Source organism: Falco punctatus (assembly GCF_963210335.1).
Source record: "Falco punctatus genome assembly, chromosome: 12".
Lineage (NCBI taxonomy): Eukaryota > Metazoa > Chordata > Aves > Falconiformes > Falconidae > Falco > Falco punctatus.
The window spans coordinates 13,378,886-13,404,094 of record NC_137592.1 but is presented as its reverse complement, the minus strand read 5'-3'; the positions used below and the strand labels follow the sequence as shown (position 1 = coordinate 13,404,094).

Below are 25,209 nucleotides of genomic sequence, written 5' to 3'. Positions count from 1 at the left end.
GAAATAATAAAAAAGACAAAACATATTCCATTTTTCAGACAAGAACCGAACACAAATTAGTATGAAAAGAAAAATGAAGCCTTACAGAACATCTACAATGTCTAATCACAAAGCAGTTCAAACAAGGGAATATCATTTCTTTGAGAACAGTCCCGCAAAACCTCTAGAGGACATAAGCAATTAGGACATAAGTTTCTTATCTAAAAGATGATACTTCCCTGCTCCTGACCAGACCCACACTTGGGAGCACAGGTTTAATTTTAATTCAAAAGGAAAAGGAGTCATTCTTTAATGGCCGGTAACATCCCATTCCGTTCCTTGGAAACGTCCAGTTCTATCTAAACTGGACGACCCTCCACAGTGCTAACAGATCACAGAGCATGGCTGAAGCAATTTACAGAAAGAAAATAACTGTCTTCTCTCTGTGTGTACATGGACACAGCACTCAGGGCTATTTTTCTTTTCCCCTGAATACAAGGGCTTGATGAAATAAACACATTCAAAAATTATCTCCAAGAAATCAGAAATATGTCAAATTTCCAAACTTGGAAAGAGGTGATGGGCTTCAACTCAAATTGGCACATGCTTTGTTTGTCTCCTTGGGACTCGATGGGCTGCATTGCTAACAGTTGTAGGAAACAGTCAGAACACAAAGAAAACATCTTGGGAGAAGAAACCGTTCGCTCAATGCAGAGGCTGCAGGTTTTTAAGAAAGCGATTGTTTTCCTTCTTTGCATTAAATTATGTGCCACTTAAATTCCTTTAGAGAGGATTTGTTTTAAGGTGAGGCGAGCAAGAGTACCAACTGTATCATCTGAACTATCACCATGTTGGCCTTTCTGTCCAACCAACAGCCACAGTGCTGCTGAAGTATCTGCATCAAAAATCCTATGACATTTGGAAACTCTTGAAGAGCACATAACCCTCTGTCTACATATCTCTGTGTAGCTCACTATGGTGAGCTAGTGCTGTTCTTACCAACTGTTGGTTTCTATCCCATGAAGAGAGTCACCCCTTCAGTTTTCCACATCACAAGAGCCAAGGAAGCCAGCAGAAGAGACTGCATTTAATTTAACCCATTGAATAAACTCTCCTATTAGATTATTGCAGCCAAACTCCTTCCACTAGGATAAAAGCCTCTATATAAAGAAAAAAAGAAAACAAATAATCTCATAAAAAATGTGACATCGTTATACCACTGTGCCTAGCAATGTTACTTCTCCTCATAAGGAAGTTATCCCTAGACTGGATGGCAGTAAATATTTTGTTTGGCTCTTACTTTTAAGCTTTTGGACAAGCTAAAGATCACCCTGATTCTAGAAATCATTATATAGCATAATGCGGCGAGAGAGGAAAAGATCTCTTCCGGCAAACATTCTTAGTCAATTTGTACTCTGAATAACTGGGATGGCCCTGTTTTCATTGCTTGGCATAGAGCACAAGAGTCTGGACAGAAGCCCTGCCTTCATTCCGGCTTCTTCGGAAAGTCCCAAAGTTGACTCCTTAGGTCTGCCACAGAAAGAGATTTGCAAACTAAACTGTTATAAGAAGCAGAAGTAACTGTAACACACAAGGAGGTGGAAGAACTCCTGAGACAGGAAGATCAAATTTTATTTTATGTTACATTTTATATTTTACATCACATTTTAGCTAGAAACTCAGAAAAACATACGGAACATCTCCAACAAGTACTGTTGACCACTGATGGAATAAAATAGCATGAATATCCATCAATGCACATGAACTTGCAAGGGATTTTATCTCACTCTGTTAGGTTTGCTTCCTGGATTTTTTAGAGATGACAAAGAGAATGCAAATAAGCACTTGGAGAAATCTCATGAATGACCTTTGCTGTTGAGTACAACCTTAAGTACACTCTTCACGAAGACGCAGCATTACCATCTAGAATGAATGGTTTATTGGTATCTAAAGTCCCAACTATCTGACACACCCCCTCAACAGGCACCTCTAGACTACCTTCCACCAAAGGCAGGTGGAAGCAGCTAAGAGATGAGGCATGCTAAGAAAGGTGATGGGAAAAGTTATCACTCAGCAGCCTACAAGCTGCCCAAGGCATGCCAAAGGCAAGTGACATTAAAACAAAAATTGAAAGCATCTAAACTGGCCTGACTGGTTACAAGTTTACAGCCTGGCAACATGCCGTTTCCAATCTTCACCTGCCAAATTACACAAGCCAGTGCAGGAACATGCACTGACCTTAGCATCCCTGGCAGAGAGAGATGTGAAACTAGCAGATTTGAAACAAGCCCCTGCACCCCACAGCTGGCCTGAAACACCCCAGATACAGGAGTCATCCTGGAGCCTATCCAAACAAAGAGGCCTCTCCACCACATAGTTTAAGCTAAATCACCCCGTGCTCTTCCTCTCACTAGAGAGTCAGGACTCAGGAGCTGTTCCAGGACTGTAGCCTAGGCCTCTGTAACAGGAAGCCAGCACTACCTCTAGATTCACCTCCACCCCAAGCTGACACAAGCTCAAAGAAAAACCCTAAAAAACTCAAACCCCAAAACAGTAACAACAAAAAAACCCTGAAAACAAACCGACAAACAAATGAAAAAAATAAGGAAAACCACCCCAGCGGGGGAATATGCTGGGCAGGGGAATATGCTGGGCGGGGGAACAACAGCCTCCCGCCTCCGCCCTTCTCTCAGGCGACAGGGGCGGGGAAGAGGCGCGCATCAAAATGGCGCCAGCAGAGCCCGCCCCCCCGCCGGCGGAAGCGGGAGTGACGGCACGGCTGGCGACGGCAAGATGGCGGCGCCCAGCCTGCTGCGAGGGGGCTTGAGGCGGTTGTTCACCGGACTCTTTGGAACCGGTTGGGCCTCACCGCCGACCCGAGCTCTCCGGGAGGGTGAGTCCGGGGCTGGCCTCGGGCCGCCCAGTGCTGCCCCACTGCCTTACCGCTGTCGGTAGACACGGTTGCGTTCAGTGTATTTCACCATCTTCCCCCACCGAAAATACTGGGGGTTTTAGGCTAATGGGTCTCATTTTGTCCTCACATCTCTTTTTTTGCAGTCGTGGAGGTGACTGAAGGCAACACAACCACAGTAAGTCCCTGCACCCCTTGTACTTGGTAGCTGCTTTGCCGTTGCTTCTCCACCCTTCAGCCTCCCGTTGTGCCTGTGTGTCCATGTCCGACCCCCCTGCCCCAAGGGGAAAAAAAAAACGGGCAAAAGGGTCGCTTTTCTTCCCGAAAGACGTCTCAGGGTGTGAAGGCAAAACCAGGGTGAGTGTGCCTTGTGAGTGCAGGTAAATGGTGGAGGGTTTGGCTGCCGAAGGTCGTGATCATCACCTGTTGCTGTTGAGTGCCTCCAGTCAGAGCCACCCATGGGTGCGAAACCCCTCGCTGCACCGCTGGTAGAGCTGGCAGCCCCGACTGGTTAGGACCCAACGCGCAAGAGGTGATTCTTCAGGTGGGTTTGTTTCTTAAAGTATTTGGCATCATCTTGAATGCGGGCGGACAAGAAGGAGGTTTGCCTAGTGGCTTTGTCACTTCAGCCTAGGCCAGCGACACAATGTGGCATCACAGGATGGCTCTGTGCTAGCTGCATGCCACGCACGTCACTCGCCTTTGATCTGTGCTATGTTTGCTAATCACTGTCTGCCGTAGTGACTACAGGTAATACAAAGTTTGCATCTTGTAACACTCTTTGTAAGAAAACATCTTCAGTGAAAGGAAGATCTTAAATACTAAATGAAAACTGCTCCTGAAAATAAAACAGAAGTTCTGAAGGAACTGATAAAAACAACCATATTCTCAGCTACAGTTCAAGACAGGATGGAAAAGACCAAAGGAGCAGAATTAGGCTTTTACTTAATTAACACCATGTGATCTATTGTACTTCATGAAGAGAATTGTCATTTTTTAGAAGAAGCACTGAAATTACTGGGGAGGAAAGGAGATTGCATTATTCTGCTCACATATTTCAGTAGCAATCTATGCATTAGCTGGAGATAGGTGGCACAGGTATCTTGGAATGTGTAAATACAGTGAGAGTGGAGCAGGAATTATTTGGTAATAGCTAGAAGACAGTGCGCCTAAATACTAATGTCTATGAACATAAGTAATAAAGAGGGGACAGACCTTTTTGCTTGCTAATGAAACAGACAAAACCTGGTTTTTCATGCCTTTAAAGTTCTGAGATTCATTCTTGTTGTATTTGTGTTAGTGGATGTTGTCAGGTTTGAAACCTGGATGGAGCAGGTTACTTACATTTTAGGTATATAATATCAAATAGAATATGGCAGTTAACAAGACCTCTAGGACTGTCAACAAAAGTAAGTTTAAAGTGTGATAGTAGGTGTGATGGAAAGTCTCTTTTTCTTCAAGTGACAGACTAATCTTTGCCCAGAGACCTGGAAAGAAGAGCTTGTAAGAATGTCCTGAAGTTGTAACCAAAACAAGGGGGGAGTGTGCACACCAACACAACACATACAGTGGAGTGCTGCACTTTGCTGTCAGTTTCCAGCGGGATGTAAATTATAATTGCAAAGTGCATTAACTGAGGCTTGAAGTAAAAAAAGTATGCAATTACAGTAGCAGAGCATTTCAGAAAAATAAATTTTCCAGGCCCATTGTAGGAGCATAAGGAATATTATATATATTCCTTATATCTTATCATATCATACAGATATTTCTACTGTATGATATCCTAGTATCAATCTACGATCCGTCAGTGCCCCTAGATGAAAATCTTGTAACAAATGGTGTAAATTGACCAACCAAAGAGGTGATACGTTTCTTGGCATATCCTCTGGTCACTCCATTTATCCTGCTCTGCATTAGTCTTTTCTGAATCGATCTTTCTATTCTCATTGTTCTGTGCATGCTTGCATTTATCAGTATTGAAGGAGGTGTTTGATATGAACCAGAGGAATGAATCCCAGAGAAATCTGGATTTCATCAGCACACTGAGAGTGTACAGCCCCTGTATTCCCTCTTAGTTCTTTAAGAGAAGAGTAATAACTAAGTGGGTTAATAATATGAAAGCACTCAGTAGTTGGGGGAATAATTGCCAAAATCTGTATACTGAAATTTATCTGAAGAAAAACTGATACTGACATAGCATTCTGAATCTGTATTAGTTTCCAAGATGGAATTACAGTCTGAAGCCAGACTGGCAAGAATCAAGACCAGATACACTAGCTTCCCAAAATATAACTTTACCAATGAATAGAAAATTAGATACTGGCCTATGTTTTGTATTCAAACTGGCTGTTCTACTTGTGGGGGGAGGAATCTTACTTAAAAATTGACAATATTCTCTCTCTTTGAGGTACTGAGATGCTTGAACTACAAATAACTTCAATTTTGCCATCACTAGACAAGGAAGACACAAATCCATGGTGTAAAATAGTTCTGACAGTTCAGCTGGATGTCAGTTTCCCATGTACACTTAACAGAAAAATATCATGCTTTTCTTTTCCCAGGTTTTCCGGCACAGAACCTGATGGTGCAGTCTAAATCAGTCCACTTTTTTCTTCAGAATAACATTGCATTCCACGCATGGTTTCTTTTTAAACTCTGATGTTTGCACTATTTGAGGCTGTCAGTTGGTGTTCAAAATCTGGTTTTAATCCTAATTTGACCAAAGGAAACTTCCAAAATACTTTGGAGGAAAAAATGGCTTAGTTTTATTGTCTCTTTTGTCTCTTCAGCTGCAATTTGAGATAGCTCTTGCTTCTATTCGTAAGTCCTCAAAAATGACAAGCGTGCATGTAGATAGACTTCATGTTCGTAACATATCTACATTTAGAAAACAAATTTCTCAAGTTCTTCACACACACCCCTTCTGCATCTCTTTGTATGTTACTTTTGAGGAAAAGTGTTAGATGTCACCACTTTGTAGTAATATAGAAAAGATTATAAAATGATCTCCTGAAGGAATTGTTCAGGGAATTAAACTGGATAAAACATTGGTGTATTTTAAAAATCAAAAAAAACCCCAAATAAACAAAACAAACAAACAAAAAAAAAAAAAAACCAAAAAAAAAAAAGAAAACCACAAACCCACAGACATCTCCTAACAGTTCTTTTGTAAATTTAACTTTTGCTCAGAATTTTCCCTGTTGGTGATTTATAGCAAGCCGCTGCATGTTTTCATTCACGACATGCATCTGCTATTCTGTGACACTCTTTTATGCTCATAAAAAAAATGTGTTCTAAAGCTTTTGGCTAAAGGGCCTTTACAATTTCAAGGCATGGTCTTTCAAAAGACTACTACAATAAATGGAATTCAGGCAAATATGAGAACTTCACACTGACTGTGAACTAGTTTACATTTAGTAAAACATACAAGAATATACCAAATGGTTCTCTCCGCCCTTTGGATCTGTTCTTCCCCCATATTCTGTGTACATACAAAGTGGTTGTTAAATTTGTATGTAAGTGAGTTGGCATGATGCAGATGCTGTTCCCCTTAAATCTGCTCAGTACTGACCAACGTGATGTGGACTTGATGATAAGTATTCCTCAAGTCACAGGTGCAGGCAGAAGACTAAACTACGCCTGATCTTTATATCCTTTGCATTGTTTTCTAGATTGAAGGGAGAATTATAGAGGATGCTCAAGCACCAGCTCCTCCAAACCCCTCTGGCCAGTGTCCCATCTGTCGCTGGAACCTGAAGCATAAGTACGATTACGTGGTAAGTTCCATGAAGGAGCATTCCCTCATCCTCAAAGCTAGGTAAATAGTGCTGTCAGATCTACATACTACACAACCTGCCCTTCTTGTCTTTTGCTGGGTGTAGTAAAGATACAACTCCATCTCTGCTTCTCTTGAGTGTAGCAATGGCTTCCCACATAGTAATTGTTTCCCTTGGCTGATAGTGTTCCTGGCAAAAAGGATGAGCTCATATAAAATAGGAGGTTTGGAATTGTACACATGGCCATCTGATCTGAGGCGGCCATATATATATCTCTTTTGTGGCCAGGTGCCTTTCAGCATTGTATTTCCAGGAGACTCAAACTAGAACGCAACATTAATCAATTGATTCAGGCCTGTTCTACCTCCAGAGAGGCCAAAAGACTTGGCTAGATCAATTGCATGTCTTGAAGCACTACAATTTCTCATTGGGTCATTTTCACTAAGGTAATGACTGTTATATATAACTTTAAAAACTCTCGATGGGCATGAAGGAGAGTATATGTGTTTACATCTCTTGCAACAGGAAAAAATAGGTTTGATTAAAGCTTTTTGCAGGAAATGCTGATGAGAAGTTTATTAGTTAATGAGACGATTACTAACACGAAAAGTAGAAGATGGCAGGGAAATCCTGTAATGCTTTTAAACAAAAGCACAGCAGTCAAGAACACTTTAGATTAAGAAGTGTGAGATAGAAGATGGAGAATGTAACTTTACAAGAGGTCATTCAAACATGAGAGTTTACAAAAGGACTAAGTGCTCCCCTTGCAAGCTAAAAACCCAGTGCTAGAATTAGAAAAGAAGAAAACCAGACAGGAACATGCTGATACTAAGATAAAGCAACAGAAAACTCAGAATAAGTTAATGTCAATAGGATTAGAGTGAGGGAGATAGAAATGCATCTGGAGGAAAAGAAATCTTTCTGAGAAAGTGCATTAATGAGACAAGTGGACTGAAAGCCATGTTGGCTGCAGAATGACTAAGCTGCTCGCATGCAGTCCTAGTGCACACACACAAAAGGAAAATTATGTTTTAATATCTAGATAGTAATGGCAATCTTGCAAATGTGAAACAACAGGAAAAAACAGGTACAGAAATAACTTAAGCATTGAATTAGGTACAGATCAGCAGGCCTGGATTGCATGTAGCCCCAGGATCTTAAGGGAAGTAGTTAGCAAATGTATCATTTCACTTGCAGGATTTTTTGAAAGCATGAAAAAAATCCTAAGGAATCACCAAATGGTTTGAAAATAGCAGCTGAAATACTAAGTAGTTGAGAGAGGAAGGAGAATGTTGCTGATGATTATTACTTGGTAAATCAAACACTGCAAATAACCAAGTAAAATGGTACCAACTAGGAGTAAAAACAATAACCTATTGGATAGGATGAATTATGACTCATGAATTACGAATTAGGAGTACAGCTATAGTGCCAGACTACAGGCAGGTGAAACAACAGATGTGAGATGTAAATGAAATATCAATTTAGTATCTTTCAAAGCCTGTGTTGCAGAAATCGTTTTGGATCTGAGTGTTGTCAGTGTGATTCGGTCTGGATGCAGTATTAAACAGTGAAATATGTTTGGGGCAGGGGAGTATTTAGTGTTCTCTAGTCTCGACAATCTGGAAAGATATAATATACAGTGAATTTGCAGGTGATAGTAAATTAGGAGAAATGGCAAATACCATTAAGGTATGGAAAGTACTACAAAAACAGATCACATTTGGTTTGTGTTGCCTTCTTTGAATGCAGTGATTTCTTGCAACTCTTCTTCATGGTTGCTGAATTGTGTTGTGATTAAAAACAGACCAATTGCTTAAACTGGAAAATACTTTAAGGTTAATATATGTTTTATTTGACTTTTAAATGCGAGGAGTCAAGAGCATCATTAAATTGGGTAGTTCTACAGATTTCCAGCAAGCATTCCATGAGTCACACATCAGCAACTCCAGAGAAACTATAAACTGATGCTCAGGCATGAAAGGAGCCATGGGAGCAGATTAAATCTTGGCAATTCATGTATAGGCTCACTTTCTGCTGCTGTCTGGTAGAAGGCTCTGTTGGCATGTAGAGATAACAGTGCCATCAAGAACTAAAGAATCAGGTTTTTAGACAGTGTGATGCTGTAGAGCCTGATTTCCAGGATTATAAGTAGGTTGTTGATCTCAACAGGCAACGTAAAGCACGAGTCTTAGGTGTGTTTGTAGACTGAACTAAGGTTATGAGATTTATTCCACACTTCAGTTTGATTCTTAGATCTTGATTTCTACTGGTCAGTATTGAGGCAAGAGAGAAACCAAATGTGAGGGGAAATCCTTCAGCCACAGTCTTGAAAATCATTGCCTGAGATCATTACTAAGAAATTGTGGTCCTGAGAGACAAACTAGGAACATGTCCATCCTGGCTGTCATGTAGGTTTTTGAGTGCATATGCTTCTGATGTATATATATCCAGTACTCCCGCTGTAGAGCAGAGGAAAACCTGGACAAAAAGCTAGAGAGAGCAGTGTGAACTGGCATTTCAGAACTGTAGACGTTTCTTACCTCAGTATGTAGAAGCATTCCTCTGTGGGGCTAATGAGAACTAGGAGAAATTTCAGTTCTGGAGCAGACCACCTCTTCTTCTTGAATAACTCCCTTATATGTTTGGATGCTTTGTACCAGTCATGGATTTTCATGCTTCTAAATGTCAAGGTGAATAAAATCTCCCTTTTCTGCACAAAAGCAGTCTGCTATTTTTCTTTGCTGCAGCAGTGATGAGCAGCAGAATCTTTAAATGCTTAAATAATAAAGTGCAAGTATTTAACTCTGTGGGTAATTAAACAGTGGCACCATTTACTTACTGGTGGTTAATTGTCCTAAAAGTCTGTAAATTGAGAACAGCTATTTTTGTTAAAGATATAGCCCAGTTCATACAGCATATAACCTATAATCTGTCTTGGTAAGAGATCAGAATGGATGGATCACAGTGATTCCTTTGAGATTGATAAGCTGAGATCAGTCAGTTGCACAGAAGGGAAAGTGTGAGCTTTTTTGCTTGGGACGCTTGTAATTGGACTGAATGAGGCCCTGTGAAAAGGGAAGTGTTGAATTAGCCCCTGAGGGAGCTGAGTAATATGACCTCACAGGACTTTCCTTTTGTCATGTGCAGCTAGCACAGTCTAAAGTAGTGGCATAATGAGTTACTTTGGCTGTCAGAGAACTGGGGGACCAATGTCTCCAAAGTTATTAATCAACTGAACAGGCATTGTGAGCACTAGCAGTTCATGATTCCAACCTGCCTCCGCTGTGGTGTGGAGGGCTGTAGTTGTCTTTGCCAGTTCTGTCCTTAGTCTCTGCCGAGGCTCAGGATAACAGAGCCTAAGGTATAAATTCCCACAGTTTGTGGTCTGCGTGTGTCTGTCCATTGAAACTGAGACCTCAGTTGATTTTTTTCACATCCACTGGAGATAAAAAATTATTTTGGTCATTGTTAGGATGCAACTGGATTGAAACCTGCAGTCCTGTTATGAAATGCCTGGAGAATGGTGTACAGCTCCCAGGAGTAAGGGAGAAAAGAAAAACTAGACTCTTGTATAACTGGAAATAATGACTGGCAGACTTGTGTGATACAGCTCAGTAGTAATTTGGCTACACAGACAGAACTCTTCTTGTGGTAAATGAAGGTTTTAATGAATCGCATGTAAGCAGTCAAGGATCCTGCTTTTCAGAGTGTCTGCAGATATTAAAATGCAGAGATGCATCTGCATTTTGGTTGCCATCCATTCACAGGAACGTGCTGTACATAGTGTTTCGTTTAGCAAGTTTATCCAGCCCTTTTAGAGGTGAAGGCTAAACTTGTTTTTCGTTTTCCCCCTTATCCACTTCTAACATCATTAGTCTGAGTAGGCAGTAAATATGTCATCTTGCTTTGGCAGCAATGAGAGGAAACCAAACTGCAAGCTTTGCCTATTAGCCCTAGATTAATTCAATCCAAGTTGTTTTCATCAAATGCTGCAGATTACAGGGGTGGGATTCTGGGTCCAGCCTCATGGGAGCTGTCCAGTGATTAAAGCAAATCCGTGGTTACAGGCTTGGCTGTCCACTAGCACAAAATGTGAATTTCATGGAACATGACGGCACCATGAGAACTTGCCAGGCATATTTTTTTCTTTGGCCGCTCCACATACTTGCTTCCCTCCACAGCTGCCCCATAAAGTTGGCTGTACCTGTTTGCTTTCTCCCTGTGGTAAGATGCATCTGTGCAAGTACTCTGGGAGAGGCACCTGGCCTGTTAACTGTGGGAATCTTCAGAAATGGACAAATCGTCTGTCAAGCATGCAGCATTTTAAGGCAAACAGTGTGAGCATAACCTGGAGCTGCAGCGGCTGGGACATAGATGATTTCAGTTAAGAAATGACTGCCACACAAGGGTGTTGGTCAGTTGGTGACACTGTTGATCAGAGATGATAACAGAGAGCAGATTTTCCTGATGTTTTTCCACAGAGGGAAAAAGAAAGGCTACCTCCCTTTGCTTCCCACCACCCCCCTTTGCATGGAAACACTTGATAACAAGCCTGTGACTCCATGAGGCGTGGTGGTAATATGAAAAATCAGTTGGACCACACACACCCTTCACAAGAGTCTGTGGCCTGCTTAGACTTTCACAGATTCAAAGACTGGAACAGCCTCAAATTTGCCATCAGATCCCTTTTTCCTCTTCCCTACAGAGTAATGCAGCAGACTAGTAGAAAAGTCTCGTGTAAGTTTTTCTCTTTCTAGGCACTTGGAGCTAAACAGCCCTTCTTCACTTAAGGAAGTGGTATGTTTGCGCTAAATGGCAAATTGAGCTGTGGGTGATTTGGAGAACTGGATGGCTAAAGAAGCAGCAAAAGGGGGATGGAGTCTTGCTCTGGCTTCCTGAATCCAGTCCAGTGCATTTCAGGAGGGGCTGAAAGTCAGTGCCCTTGGACTGTTTGGCTGGCCCCCGTCCAGTTTCCAATGCAGCTGGCACCAACTGTTCCCCTGGTTACTGTTCTCATTGGCAAGGCCATGTATTAGCTGGGCTGAGGACACTTTGCTTCCGTTTTAACCATAGAAGGCCTCTCAGGAACTTGCTGCTAGTTGCTCAGCTATGCTTTTCTTGTTCTTTGGGTACAGCATCACTCTGTATGGTGGTTGATAAGTCATTCTGTATCAGTGAGAAGTTGCCTAACCTGCCATGTTTTCAAAGGAGCTGGATCTGAAAGTCAGTCTGAACACATCCGTTGTAGAAAGGAAGCCAGATAAGGGAAGACGGAAATTGTCTTATTGATTGTGTTGTGGTATTAGTGAGGGTGGGATTGAAGGGGGTGGGGGTGGGGGGACAAAAAAAACTGAAAAACCCAAACCAACAAAAAAAACTCTAAATTTTGACTGCAGCACTTGTATGACAGCATCTGTCAGAATCGGTCATTACCAGAAAGCCATGTTGAATTCCAGCAGCCCCCTTCAGAGCTGAGCTGGTCTTGTGCAGTGGAAGTGGATGTATAATTCCTAGATAGCTAGATTCATTTTATATCCACTTGTGATTGTTTGATTTTGCAAGGCTAGGATGAAGCTAGGAGTGGTCCATGGAGCTCTTCGTAAAAGAACAAACATATGGGGGTGGGAGTAGGTCTGTGAATCTGTAACAGGCAGAGTCAGGGTCACCCAACATGAAAAGCAACAAGTACTCTTTGTTCTTGCCTGTTGCTGTTGACAGAGAGTGTGTAAAGTGCTGTCATACCTCGTATGAATTCTCATTCTGTCAGGGTGCTTGCTGGCAGCTTGCTGAACATGCTTACAACAGCAGCGGAGAAGTAAACTCAACCAGCAACAAGTCTGTCAACAGGTAGGGGAAGAAACGAGCACAGAGTCTCCAGGGGCCTTTTGGGCCAACTTATGCTGATGTCAGCATGTCAGGGGGAGCTGTCTATATCGGCCTGAGGGGTAGCTTTGCACTGGTTCTGTATGTGGAAATGGAGAGCATGTATCAAAATACTGGGCTGCTATACTGTTAACAGTTAATGGGACACTTGTGCAACAGCTGTTGCTGCTGTGTTTAAAAATTTTTCATCCCAGGCCTGTGATACTATCTGATCCTAGAGGTCCCTTTAATTGTTTTTATTAAGAGTGCTTTACATTTCCAGAGCTGTGACCATTGGAAAGGTCAACAGCAGTGTAATTTCAATGATTCTTGAACCACAGACAAACCCTCGGCATGCTCTGAATGCTCCTTCCATCCAGCATGGCTGTAACAGCCCCACCTAATGCATGCAGTCGAAGAACTGAAGGCAGCAATTTATCCTGTTAGGTCTTTCTCATCAGCACACGTTCTTTTCTTACAAAAAGCTTCTTCATGCAAGATCTTGGATCATTTCCCTGCTCTCCACCCCTCCAGAGAGACATGAGAGAAGTTCCACCATGGGAAACTGGATAAAAGTTTGAGGAGTAGATAGCAGAGAACAGTTTTGCTCTGAGGGAACAAGGAGGGGGCCAGAGGTGATCTAACAGATCTGTGACCTTTAGGATAGCAGCTGTGACGGCATTTCAAGTTGTGTAAACACTATCCATCTGTAGGTCTTGTGTAACTGTGCCTGACTACCTAGGACACATTATCTTAGCTAGAATCTTGGAGCAAGCAACAGTAAAGTAGCAGGGATTGCAGCTGACATCATGTGTTTACACTAGTGAAGTCAAGGGAAGACTCAGACCATCTGAGTGACCTTACTGCGCTAAGCTGGCAGGCATAATGACAGCAAGCAAAAGCCCCTTGTTGTGAAGCTGCAGCCAAAATGCGTAGGAAGGAGTCATTGTTTTGTTTTGCTTTGTTTTCAGTTCCATAGACAGCACGAGGGTCAGCCCAACACCTAAGAATCACAGCAGCTAAAGTAGCTATAGCACTAATGGATTTGCCCTTCTCTTGCTCCTTCAGGACGTCTTGCTGCTGAGTCAGTTTATCCGTTCTGATGGAGGGATGCTGCCACGAAGGATCACAGGCCTCTGTTTGGAGGAGCACAAGAAGATTGCTGTCTGTGTGCAGATGGCTCACCGTGCAGGTACCTAGCCTCCTCCTGAGACAACCCCTTACTGTGGGGTACCTATAGAACCCCTTGAGAGGGGTCTCCCACCCAACCGGTATAGCTCAGTGAAATGTCATTGTCCAGTCACCCAGCAAACTTGTTATAGTCCAAGTGCTGGGACAGGATGATGGACTAGAGGCTACTCCTTCCGCTTTCTGTGTGTCTTGGCTCCTGCCTTGGCAGCGGACATTTATCCCTTTAGATGACACTGCCATTGCAGAAAGATCTGGGAAGTGGCTCAGTCTCTAGTAACTAATGATTAATACCAGCTTCTGAAATCACTCAATTTAGCGTAAGCTTGACCAACCCCATTAATAACATGCACAGTCTACCATCTGCCATGTGAAGAATTTTTTGCTATACCCTAGGAGTGGGACCAAGGTTGACATAGTTGGAGTGTTGAGCTGATCTTTGTGTGTGGTACCTGAGTTGTATCCAGGTTAAATAGACTGAGGATTTTAATGGTCAGATTTTCATCCTGGAGATAGAATCTGATTGGACACCAGTGGCCTGTGCCATCTCAAAAAGCCTCTTCATTGAGCCCAAGTGGCTGTGTCTTTGGTGTGTATTTCCTCTCTGTACCCAGCAGAACCTTCTAGCATCGCTTTGGCTGGAGTGCAGGTTCAAGCAATGACATAAAATACCCTTTCTACTGTAGTTTTTTGAGTTTTTGCTGTGCTCTTCTAATAGGGACCTGGGTTGCCTGGCTTATGAAGTGTAATGTAATTTCTAGATGCTGTAGAGGCAAGGAGACACTGCAAAATATTCTCACGCCTTTCTTTTTTTTGTTCCAGGTTTGTTGCCAAACCACAGGCCTCCACTTCCTGAAGGGCATATTCCGAAGAAACACAAGTTGAACAGGTGAATAGTCTTGTCTTTCCACATCTCTTTTTTCAGGAGTAGATTGGAAGAGGAAAAGCAGTTCCTTATAACTAGGTAAAACATGCCTCAGGCAGCCGGGCTTATAAAGAGTACTCGCAGTATTTCGGAGAAGGAGAGTCTGTCATGATATTCTCTTGTCAGTCTTTTAAGGACAAACCACATCTCATTCAAAGCATTTATCCCCACAGGATTAAAACTGCCACACGTGTTAAGAGTCTGCCCTCCCTTCTTCAGCTGTGCTCACCCTCCTTATAACTCATACTCAGTAGGCAGTTGCAGGAGGATGCCACTGAGATGGAGTCCCAGCCTCACAGAGTAGTTGAGGTTGGAAGGAGCCTCTGGACATAGTCTAGGCCAAGCCCCCTGCTCAAGCAGGATCACCTAGAACAGGTTACCTAAGTCTACGTCCAGTCAGGTTTTTAATATCTCCAAGGATGGACCTTCTGCAGTTTCTTTGGGCAGCTTGTTCTAAAGAACCACCCTCATAGTGAAACAGTTTCCTTATGTTCAGACAGAATTTCTTGTGTTTCAGTTTGTGCCCATTGCCTCTTATTCTGTTACTGGGCTCCACTGGGAAGAGCCTGGCTCTGCTTCTTTACACCCTCCCTTGAAGTATTTATGAACATTGGTAAGACCCCTCTGAGTCATCTTTTCTCCAGGCTGAACAGTTGTTCTCTCTTAGGTTTTTGATGTCTGGCCCCTGACAGCAGGAGGGTGCCCAGGAGCGGTATCAGCAGTGAGCAGGGGGCTGAGCAGCCAGCAGGGGCCCATGACAAGCCTGTTCCCCTCTGCCCCATCCCTGTTTCCCCCAGTCAGTGATTTGCTCTTTGCCTGCCCTTGCTATGCAACAGGGTCTCGTCCCCCTTCCTGGCCTGAATGGCCCCTGGCCTTTGGTGGGCGAAGGGAAAGCCTGTGGCTGCCTCCTGCTCGGTGCTGGGCGCTCAGAGGTGCTAATCCCCTGTTTATGACCTCACACTCTGTTTCCATGGGAATGCCAGAGCGGTTTATGAACCTCGCATTAGCAAGCTGTGGGGTTACCAGAGGCCATGGGGCTGTTGCTGGGAGAGCTTAGGCTGCAGGGCTAGGGATGGTTGGAGACTCCTACATTTCAGGTCTTAAGCTCTTGGAAATGTCCCTTGGATGCTGGCAGGCTGTGTACTGGGTATCAGTGAGGATCAAATAAGAGGACTCCACATTTGATGTAGCCTTGTAGCCATCAGATATTTCAACTCTGAAAACCTCTTTCCTGTGTCTTACAAATCTTTGGGATTCTTTAGAGGCTGTGTCTATTTAGCAGCTGTGGGGTGGAGCACATTATCTAGTTCACATTCACATAGCAACCCTGCATAGCAGGTTGAGACAGGAAATGGTAAATCCTTTATCTTGCTAGAATCACACCAGGACTCCAGATTAATGCCCTGACTCTTAGAATTGTTCCATAGACTGGTATAGTGAGAACAAAGAATGGATACCTCTGGATACATTCTACATGCAAGTAGATGTGCTGCACCTCTAAAATTAAGAGATTTAAATTGGAGATTAGTATCAAAGCCCTCCCTATTGCATTGCTAGTCCTTCCCTACACCACCCTTGTGTTTTTTTCTCCCAGCAAGGGAACGTAGCAAGCAGGGTGGAAGCAGAGTTTAGAAAAAGAGAGCAGAGCTGTTGCTGAGGAGGTGGAACAGCATTGAAACAGGCAGGCTTTGGGGTCTGGGTGGAGACAGGAGAATGGGATCAAGAAATTGGATTGAGCATTTTGATGGTGGGGCTGGAACTAAACAAAGGAGTCCCAGAGCCAGGATAGAGTGCAGGGGTACTTCAGAAGTGCTCTCCTGGTCTCTCATGATACTGTCTTCTCAGCATGCTGGAAGGGGAAAGCTCTTCATGTTGGACCCTTGCAAAATCTTTGCCATTGCGGTTATGTGAGAGTTTTGACTGTGTGTACCCCTGCCTGCACCTCCTGCATGGCTCTCTGGAACCACATAAGGCAGGGGATACAAATTCATTCCTTCCTCTAGCACCTCATCAGAAGTTTCCCACATAAATGAATTGTCTAATCTTACCTTGTCTTTGTGTCTGTACTTGTTTCTAAGGCTTTCTGTAAGTCTGTAGTAATTTGGGAAGCACTCAGCCTGTGGTGCTGCCAGATGCAAGTGAGCTGACAGGGAAGGACAGGGGCAGAACTGGGCTGGGACTTTTGAGTGGAACAAGCTGCCTTGTTCAGTGCCATGTGAACATGACCAGGTCATCCTCTAATCCTGTCTGGTATAATGTCAGGGCCGCACACCTAACTTAATCTGTTCCTTCACTGTGTTTGTGTCTGCTGTGTTTTTAAGTGCTAGTTCAAGAAGGGATCAACAGGATCTAGGTAGAGCCTATTATAGCAGGCAGTACATTACACAGTTAAGTAATGTATTTTTCAAATCCTTGAGCTTAAACTCTTCTTGAGATCACTGTATTGACTGCTCTAGTTGTTTTTACCTCCCTGCTTAACTGAGAGGTAATAGTGCCTTTTTGCACTGCTGCTGTAGCCCTAGGAATGCCAACAGGAAGAAACTGAGGTGCCTCATAATATGCTTGGGCCCCTTGTAAAAGCTCTTCCAAGACAGAAACACAGGTAATGTACATTCCTTAATGTCAGTTTAACCAGTCCTTGTGGTCTCTAGCTCCTCCTGCAGTGATGGCTTTTTCCTTGCTCTGCCAGTGGGTCAACTCTGAGTGTGGTGTTGAAATACGCTTTTCTGTACCCCATCCCCTCCAAAATAACCCTGACCAGCCACACTTCAGGAGCAGACTGAAGTGCCAATATTGCAGGTGCTGGAACTATTGAATTGCTATCAGCTCCTTGAGGGACTTTTAACCTGTTCTGTGAAGGAACCAGGGATCCTGGCACAGCAGCTTGCCCATTGCTGTGCACTGATGCTGGCAGAGGTGAAAGAGGCATCACTTTCTTGGCTCTGCAGGAATCTGGTCCTCCTTGATCAAAAGAAAGTAGTCATGCAGCAACAAGCCAGCGAACAGAGACAAACTTGTATCAAGGCTGCAAATTGAGATGGATAGTTCACACAGGTGGCTAATAGTATCCAGTATACTGAGATTTTAGTCCATTCCCAGTCACATGGCCTCCATTCCTGCTGACTCCTGCTTGCTCACCTGCACTTACTCTCTTGCCATCAGGAGTTTGCATTGCACATAGAAGAAAGCTTTGTATACAGAAGACAGTTCCTGCTGTCTTAAAATAGGAAGGTGCAAGGTGAAAAGAACAGACAGAGCACTGTAAAGGCATATAGTCTGTCTCAAGACTGTGACAATAAGCTTTGCCCTGATGAAGGACAGCATTTCTCTCAGAGTCTTATCTGTACTTTTGTGTGCTCATCCCTTCTGCTCTGAATTCCCTCTCATAACCCCCCTGTAATCAACCCAACTCTTCACTCTGAATTTAGACATCTTTTACTTTTTTGAAGAGGGGACTTACAAGAAGTCACTGGCTACTCCAGATGTTACCCCACATACTTCTGTGAGAATTTCTACCGTCTGGGGACAGAAGAATCTTACGCTGAGCTGAAGAATGTTTTGCTGATGGTAGGGCTCTTGACATTAGACTTGCACCATCAGCTGCTAGAATGACAGGACCAAGATGAAAGCCTAAGATAACCTTGGGGACTGATGTCACTCACACCACCTGAGACTGAAGGAGATGCATGATGGGGAGTGTAACTTGAAGCAGGAGTCAGAACCCAACACCTCTACCATAATACAGACCTGGGTATTCACTTACTGCATGTAGACTCAGAGCAGCAAGCCCTGCCTGGCTGAAGTCTGGCAGATTACTTCATTTGGATGAGCCATCCCTTTCATTTCTCTCCAGTCTTGCAAAGCTCTTGTTGATGCGCCCTTTGGCCAGGCATTTTCCAAGGTTGTGTCAGTATTTTTGAGAGCAGCTTCATCTGCTGCCGAAAGAGGGACAGACCAGCCTGATGAAAAACTGCTTTGCCTTGCTCTTTGCCCCTGAGACAACATACAGGCCAGCTGCATGGGACAAACCCTGTGGCACCTGGGCAAAGGTGCTAAGGAAGCACATAAAAAAGGGTTGAGGAGCTGTGTTAATGTATACTTTTGAGAGTGCCAGAAAAGCTGCTCATCAGCTTTTCCTTGGCTGCACTTGTGGCCATCTTGGCCAGAATGTTTGGCCCATATCACAGTCACCCTGTATAAAATGAGCGCCCTTAAAATACAAAGTGTCTGGCATGCACTGGCTAGCACCTAGCTGAGATTAAAATGTAACATGCCACTGTATGGAACTATCAGCAAACTGTCTTCTTTTAACAAGGGTCAGGGGTGCTTCCCTGCTGTAGATCTAATCATGTGAAGTATGGATTTATCATCCAGAACCCCTCTACGTGCTCTGCCTCTCCAGAAGGTGTTCTGGTGCTTATTCAGCGAGGTTCTCCAAAAAGCAGAATTCCTGCTCTATTTTCTGAAGTGTTTTTATTGTCTCCGTTGTATGAACTTTGGACATTCCCTCCTACATGCCTCAGCTTTCTCTGCAGAGAGGTAAGAATTTCCCTGCTTTGCACTGGGTCACTTGGCAGCTGGCCTCTGCCTACCCACCCCATCTCCCAACCTTGTTTCTACTACTGGAATGCAAGAGGAAGAGCAGAATGCTTTGGGAAGTAGCGGCTTGCAGATCCCGCCTTGTTCTTGGTTAGCCAACTTTCTGACACAGTATGCGATCAGCCATCCAGGATGTAATATAATGTAGAGGAGGAGACTGGGAACTGCAGAAGGTATAACGTGAAAGTGAAATGCCAGTTTGAGCCAAGCTGTGTGGTCCTGGGTGTGGTAGGAGATGTAGGAGAACACCTTGTGGTTAGAATTCAACTGGGGAGTGCTCCACATCGCTCTCTTCTACCCGCTGCAGTTGGGACACTGTCCAGGTGAGACTTACCATGATATTTCATATTTCTTGGACTTCAGTTCTTTGCCTTTCTGCTTTCTGCCTAATTTATTTTTGACAGCAGAAGCTCATGAACGTTACCACCTGACCGCTTTACTAGCAGTGGGTGCTTTTGAAGAAATACAGCCATGGGAGTACCTACATCATCAACTCTTGAGTCTACTGTCCTTCCCCTTCTCTTCCATATTATTTGTCTGCAGAACCTGGACATGTAAAACCAAGGAAGTTTACCCCTGTCGATGTAGAATTACTCCCTGTAGTTCATTTTCTCATGTTTGGCCTAGTCTGGGGCTTTCACTGTTTCCAAGGGATGATTCCACAAGCAAATTTGTCTTGCAGCGAAGGATTGTCCCCCCATCCTTTGCCTGAATTCTCACTTTCGTAACTTCCTGCTGTGATTTCTGCATCCATTTGGGCTCCAGCCTGGCATGCTGCAGAAACAAAATATTTTCACTAGCCCATGAAGCCAAGGAAGTTCTCAGGAGTTTCACCAGCACTGCATGGAGTGACTGACTGTTCTGGTATTCCAGAGTCTTGTCAGCGCAGGCCACCACACACCAGAACTGTTTGGGAAATGGTCAAACACAGCTGCAGGTCAGACTTCTGTCCTTGGTTTCAGGAATGGAAACTTGAATAGCTCAGCAGTTTTCTTTCCAGCATGGAGGTTGTTACATGGATAGTGTGCACTAACACTATCCAGAACAGTCACTGAGTTCAAGCCAGCGTGTAGATGCACTCTTAATGAGAATATAGCACTCATTTTCCTCTGGCAGGTCCAAAATACTGGTTGAAGTACAACACTGTGAAGTTGTTCCCATTCCAAAAGGACTAAAGGATGTCACAGGTTCCCTGAGGCTGGGCTTTGTCAGCAAGAGATGCTGTAGATGATGGAGTACTTGATTTTGAGTGCTCAGCTGCCACTCCATTTTCAGCTTCCTACTGGCAGAACAGAAGTTGGCACAGATAATACCCAAGTCAATCCTTCCTCCATCACCTGAACTGAAGAAGTTGCTATGTGGTAGGAAAGAGGCAGGTTCCATATGAACTCCTCATGAATTACAAAGTTCTCGGGCTCTGTGGACACCTCTCGTCCCTGGGAGCAGAATCTGGTTTCACTGCTATCAGCATTTCACTCCAGCAGCATGTGGTTTCTCTCATCTGCGTGGAAACTCTTCTGTGCATAGCATGAGAATTCAAAAGCAAAGAGCCAGAGTGGCTGCAGGTGAGCAAAGCCAAGAGGTGTCACGGGAAGGGATGTGGCAGGGAGGAGGCAGTCTTGCCAGCACTTTGATCGAGTGCTTCCTGCAGTCTGTAGCCCTCTGCCTTCTGCTCTTAATCCAAACAAAAGCCAGATTGAAAAAGTTCAGTGAGGGTTCAGAAGTTCAGCCTTGAACTGCACCAACGTGGCCTTTGCTTGGGCTGTGTGCAGGACTGCATTTGCCCCATGGGTAGATCATTTCCCTTACCCAGCACCTGGAAGCCCTTTGCCTGCTCCTGGGTGTTAAGTGGCAGCCTCTGAGTGGGAAGGCTTTGGGGCCTCGCCTGCCCACTGAGTAAAACCCATGGAAACAGGCCTCCTTATGCCACAGAGATTTTAGGCGATTGCAGTGGCTGCAGGTGACTAACCGCAGTTGTTTCCGTCCTCTTTATATATCTTGCCTTTTCCCATCAGGGAAATCCCACCAAGATTCCCATCATGCTTTATCCAAACTACTCATTTATGCAGCTGGAGTCTAGGGATTCTGTTTTTTGTCCAGGATCCTGCCATACTGAAGGGGGCAAGCAGAGCCCTGAGGTGAGTAGCCAGTCCCCAAGATTGGCAGTTCTGCCCCCCTTTGTCCATACTGAGAGCTCTGCACTCTGAGATAACGGGTTAGGAGGCTGCCGACCAGCTGCATTTGGCATCCACATGGAGGCTGTGTCCTGACAACCCTTGGCTGGTTGAGAAAATTCAGACCATCTGCCAGTGTGTGTTTGTAGGTTATTATAAAAACTCCTCAAGGCAAACCGTGTGGTTGGATACAATGGAAGGTTGGGTGACTTGGCTGGAAAAGAGGGTACACTACCTTAAATGGACAGCAGAGTTTGCAGAAACATCCTGTGTGCTGGGCTTTGAAGCTCTCATATGTGAGTTTTGTGGATTGTTTTTAGTCTCAGAAAAAAAAAAATATCTGTGAAACAGTAGGAACTGGGGTTAGTCAAAGAGAAAAAGGAATTTTGTAGACTGACTGCTCCCAGGCATCAGGCTTTTGCCACTGCTGAATCAAGGTGGTAAAAAAAAAAAAAAAAAAAAAAAAAAAAAGGCAGCAAACAAAATAGGACAAGTTTGAGTTTGGGACAAAGCAAGTATTAAAAGCGCTAAAAGCAAATGTGCTCCAGGAAGGGAAAGCGTCCAAATGTCTGTTTCAGCTAACAATGAAAAGCCCCAGCCTGCAGTCCCCAAAGGAAGCCAAAAGCCTGGACCAGAGGGCTGGATTAGACCTGCTCAAAAGAGAAATAACAAAAGCTTTAAAATCAGGCCATTACTAAATCCTCCTTCCTATACAGAATTGGGGTGTGCACTTCCAGCCCCCACACAGAAACAGAGAGATTTCTTAAAAAGCTACTGTCTGTCTAAACCTGCACACAGCATTGATGTGTATCTGTCTCACATTCACACATTCACTTCTCTCCCAGTGAGATCATTTATTATCACGGGAGCACTTTCCCATAAGCATGTGGACACGTGACCAGAACTGCACTTGGCACGCTGATGCATTAAAACAATTTGGGATTTTTTTTTCCTCTTTCACTGTAAGTGCAGTCTTGCGATACCAAAACTTGTGCTATAGACCTCCCCCTGCAGCAAGGGGAATATGAAAAGAAGGGCCGAGCCCTATGTGCCCATCTAATACCCCTGCAGCTTCTCCCAAAGGAGCTGCCTTGCCATGGTTCTTTGCCACATTCCAAACTGGGGACCTGTTTGGTCTCACTGAACTCCCCTTGCATGTGAAATGAAAGGCAAGAGAAATTAGAGTCCTGTCCTGATGTTGTTATGTAAGGGATTCCACTAATGCACTAGCATAACATTGAAGGTCAAAAGAGACTAATATAATGCATGCATAGGAGAAGAAGTGGCTGTATCTTGCTTGATACCTTTTCCCAGATTCCCTCCTGCTGTTGCTTCTAGGTGTTTAGTTAACTAACATAAACTTTTCAAAGCAAAAGAAAAGCCTTTTGGAAGTGGCTTCGTTTCAGTAGCAGGTACTTCCAAATATGATTCTTTTTTCAATTTGTGCTGTTCAGGATTGCTGAGGAAGAAAAGTGCTAGGAAAATGGGCTTGCTGTTACATAGTCTGTGGCTGCCTGGCATAGCAAGCTTGCTTTGTAGTTCTCAGGAATGTGCCAAATGCCTTCAAACAAATGCACTACATGGTCTCTGTCCAAAGTTCCTAATATCTCAAATTTGCACAATGCAAAATAAAAGGTAACAAAGCTGTTTGGGGAGAGGATGACTGATTGAGGTTACATTAAGACCATGGGATTACTCAACCAGAGGCATGCAAACATCGCTGGACAAAGTTTATCAGTCTGTTCCAAATTCTAATTTGTTAGAGCATTGTTTGTGCAGATTATGCTAGGGTTTTACTTTGGATCTTTATTGTCTGAAAAGACTCCTCTTTCTCTAAGGACCTCTATTCCCCTCTCTACTGGTAGCAAAAGATTTAAAGCCTAACAAAACTCTAGGCCACCCAGCCACAGGGTAAGATTTCCAGTAACTGATTCTGGATCTGAAATCCCCTGCCTGTTTGCAAAGCCAAGTCTAAAACTTCAAATGGTAAAAAACAGAGCATATTTGCCAGACGTTGCTCTTCACAGAGATTTGTAGTTTTGTGATGATAATTCCATTCTAGTACCGCTTACACTGTAGGTTCTGACTTCCTGCACCAGCAAGCTGCAGTAGTATTGTACGGAGTTGGATGTATGAAAATACAAGACTAGGACAGAAACCCATCACATGCAGAAGAAATAACCGATTATCCACCAGAAGTAAACTAATCCCTTTTTAGAGACTTTATTTCTCAGAGTTTAGCCTTTGTAATTCGTTTACCTTATTGAGGCCAGCTGTTGAAATAACACCTCCCATAGAGGCTGGATGCATTCAGTCTTGGACTTAGTTGCAATGAAGGGGTTTGGCACTCCAGTTTCGCTACAGGTGGACAACTTGCCAGCAGCCTGGAGACTACACCTGATTTGTAAGACTGGAAGTCAAGCAGGTGCCAGGGGGTTCAGTGCAGAGGTGCAGCTTAGAAGTTCCAAAACAAAGACAGATTCCTTTCCAGTGGCCCTTTCTGAATTGAGGGGGCTCTGCTCATCGTTATTCCTTTTATAAAGAGGCATGTGTGGAGGCAAAGGCTACAGTGCCTGCTCCTGCTTCAGTTGGAACCTCTTCTCTGTGATCACTCTCAAGCTGAAATGCATTTGTGTTTTTTTGACAGGTATCTGACCCGCTGGTCCGTCAGATCTGCAAAGCCTATCTGGAAAAGGGGCCCTAAGTGGTGCAAAAAACCTCTGCCAGTGGGACACCCTTTGCTGAACGATAATGTCAAATATACACACAAGCCTCTCTGTTTAAACCACTAGTGGACAGAACTGGCATAGTCAGTAAGCACAGCTGTTTCCCACTGTTCTGCTTTTTTTGCAAGGTTGTCAGTATCCCCAGTTTTCTTATGCCAAAACTCTATACTGTCTCCAGTGAATGAGCTGCAACCTGCTCCTCTAGCAGAATACAAGATTTAGCAAAGCGAAGTTCAGTGTGCAGAATGATTTGGAGAAAGGAGGGGCAAAGACTTTTACCTCAAAGCTGGAAAGGATGTGAAGGCTTTTGTTTCATCGTGGTTCACGACTGGGTTTGGAAAAGCATGTTTCCCACTTTTTCCAACAATGAATGGTGATTCCCCATTAACCTGTGTTTCAGCTCAGATCTGCCTCATTTGGGCTTTTATACCCGTGACACTAATGGAAGTAAAAGTCTCCTGCAGAACTATATTTCCTTGACAGTAACAGAAATTGTTATGACTACTGAAATTAATTTTTTTAATTATCTGTACTATCCATAATTTGCAGCAGAACACCTATGGCAGTGGTAAACAGACATGTGTATCTTACACGTCCCCTTAAGGATTTCTGGCTTGTGCTTCACTCCTGGATCTAGAAAATACAGAATGTTGACATCCTTGATGACTTGGCCTGTGATTTTTTCCCCATGGAAATACATTTGCCTTAAGTCTTCCATATTGGTGGTATGGCTGCTTCCTGGGATAGTTTGGGCCTGATAGATGCGCATAATTTTCCATGCTCTAACTAAAAGGTGGCACCATTTCTCTCCTTGTATAGTAGTACATGCATGTACCTTCCACCTGCTGACCACTGCTACTCGAGATGTGCTACTTACGGGCCTGGTATGAAAAGGTCATTACATTTATCAGGGTCATTATGGCTTTGGCTACGTTTCTTTGATATTTGTCTGGGGGCTACAGATCAACACAGCTTATTTATATACTACTATGTCACTTAACCTTGTACTGCTTTCATCAGAATCATCTGCTAATACCTGTCAGCATGGACAGGAACAGAGAGTAAG

General features: G+C 43.8%; 1 protein-coding gene across 1 annotated transcript; it reads left to right on the top strand.

Moving 5' to 3' along the window:
* Positions 1-2,714: 2,714 nt before the first annotated feature.
* MRPS18A (mitochondrial ribosomal protein S18A) lies at positions 2,715-24,806 on the top strand. The gene is made up of 6 exons (XM_080408010.1): positions 2,715-2,872; positions 3,037-3,068; positions 6,562-6,666; positions 13,600-13,723; positions 14,542-14,608; positions 24,065-24,806. The coding sequence occupies exons 1-6, from the start codon at positions 2,773-2,775 to the stop codon at positions 24,207-24,209; spliced, it is 573 nt and encodes a 190-aa protein (XP_080264136.1). The 5' UTR covers positions 2,715-2,772; the 3' UTR covers positions 24,210-24,806.
* Positions 24,807-25,209: the final 403 nt, after the last annotated feature.

Coding starts and splice junctions, on each gene's coding strand:
- MRPS18A (XM_080408010.1), top strand. CDS start 2,773: ATGGCGGCGCCCAGCCTGCTGCGAGGGGGCTTGAGGCGGTTGTTCACC. Junction 6,667..13,599: donor AGCATAAGTACGATTACGTG/GTAAGTTCCATG, acceptor TTGCTCCTTCAG/GACGTCTTGCTGCTGAGTCA. Junction 13,724..14,541: donor GCAGATGGCTCACCGTGCAG/GTACCTAGCCTC, acceptor TTTTTGTTCCAG/GTTTGTTGCCAAACCACAGG.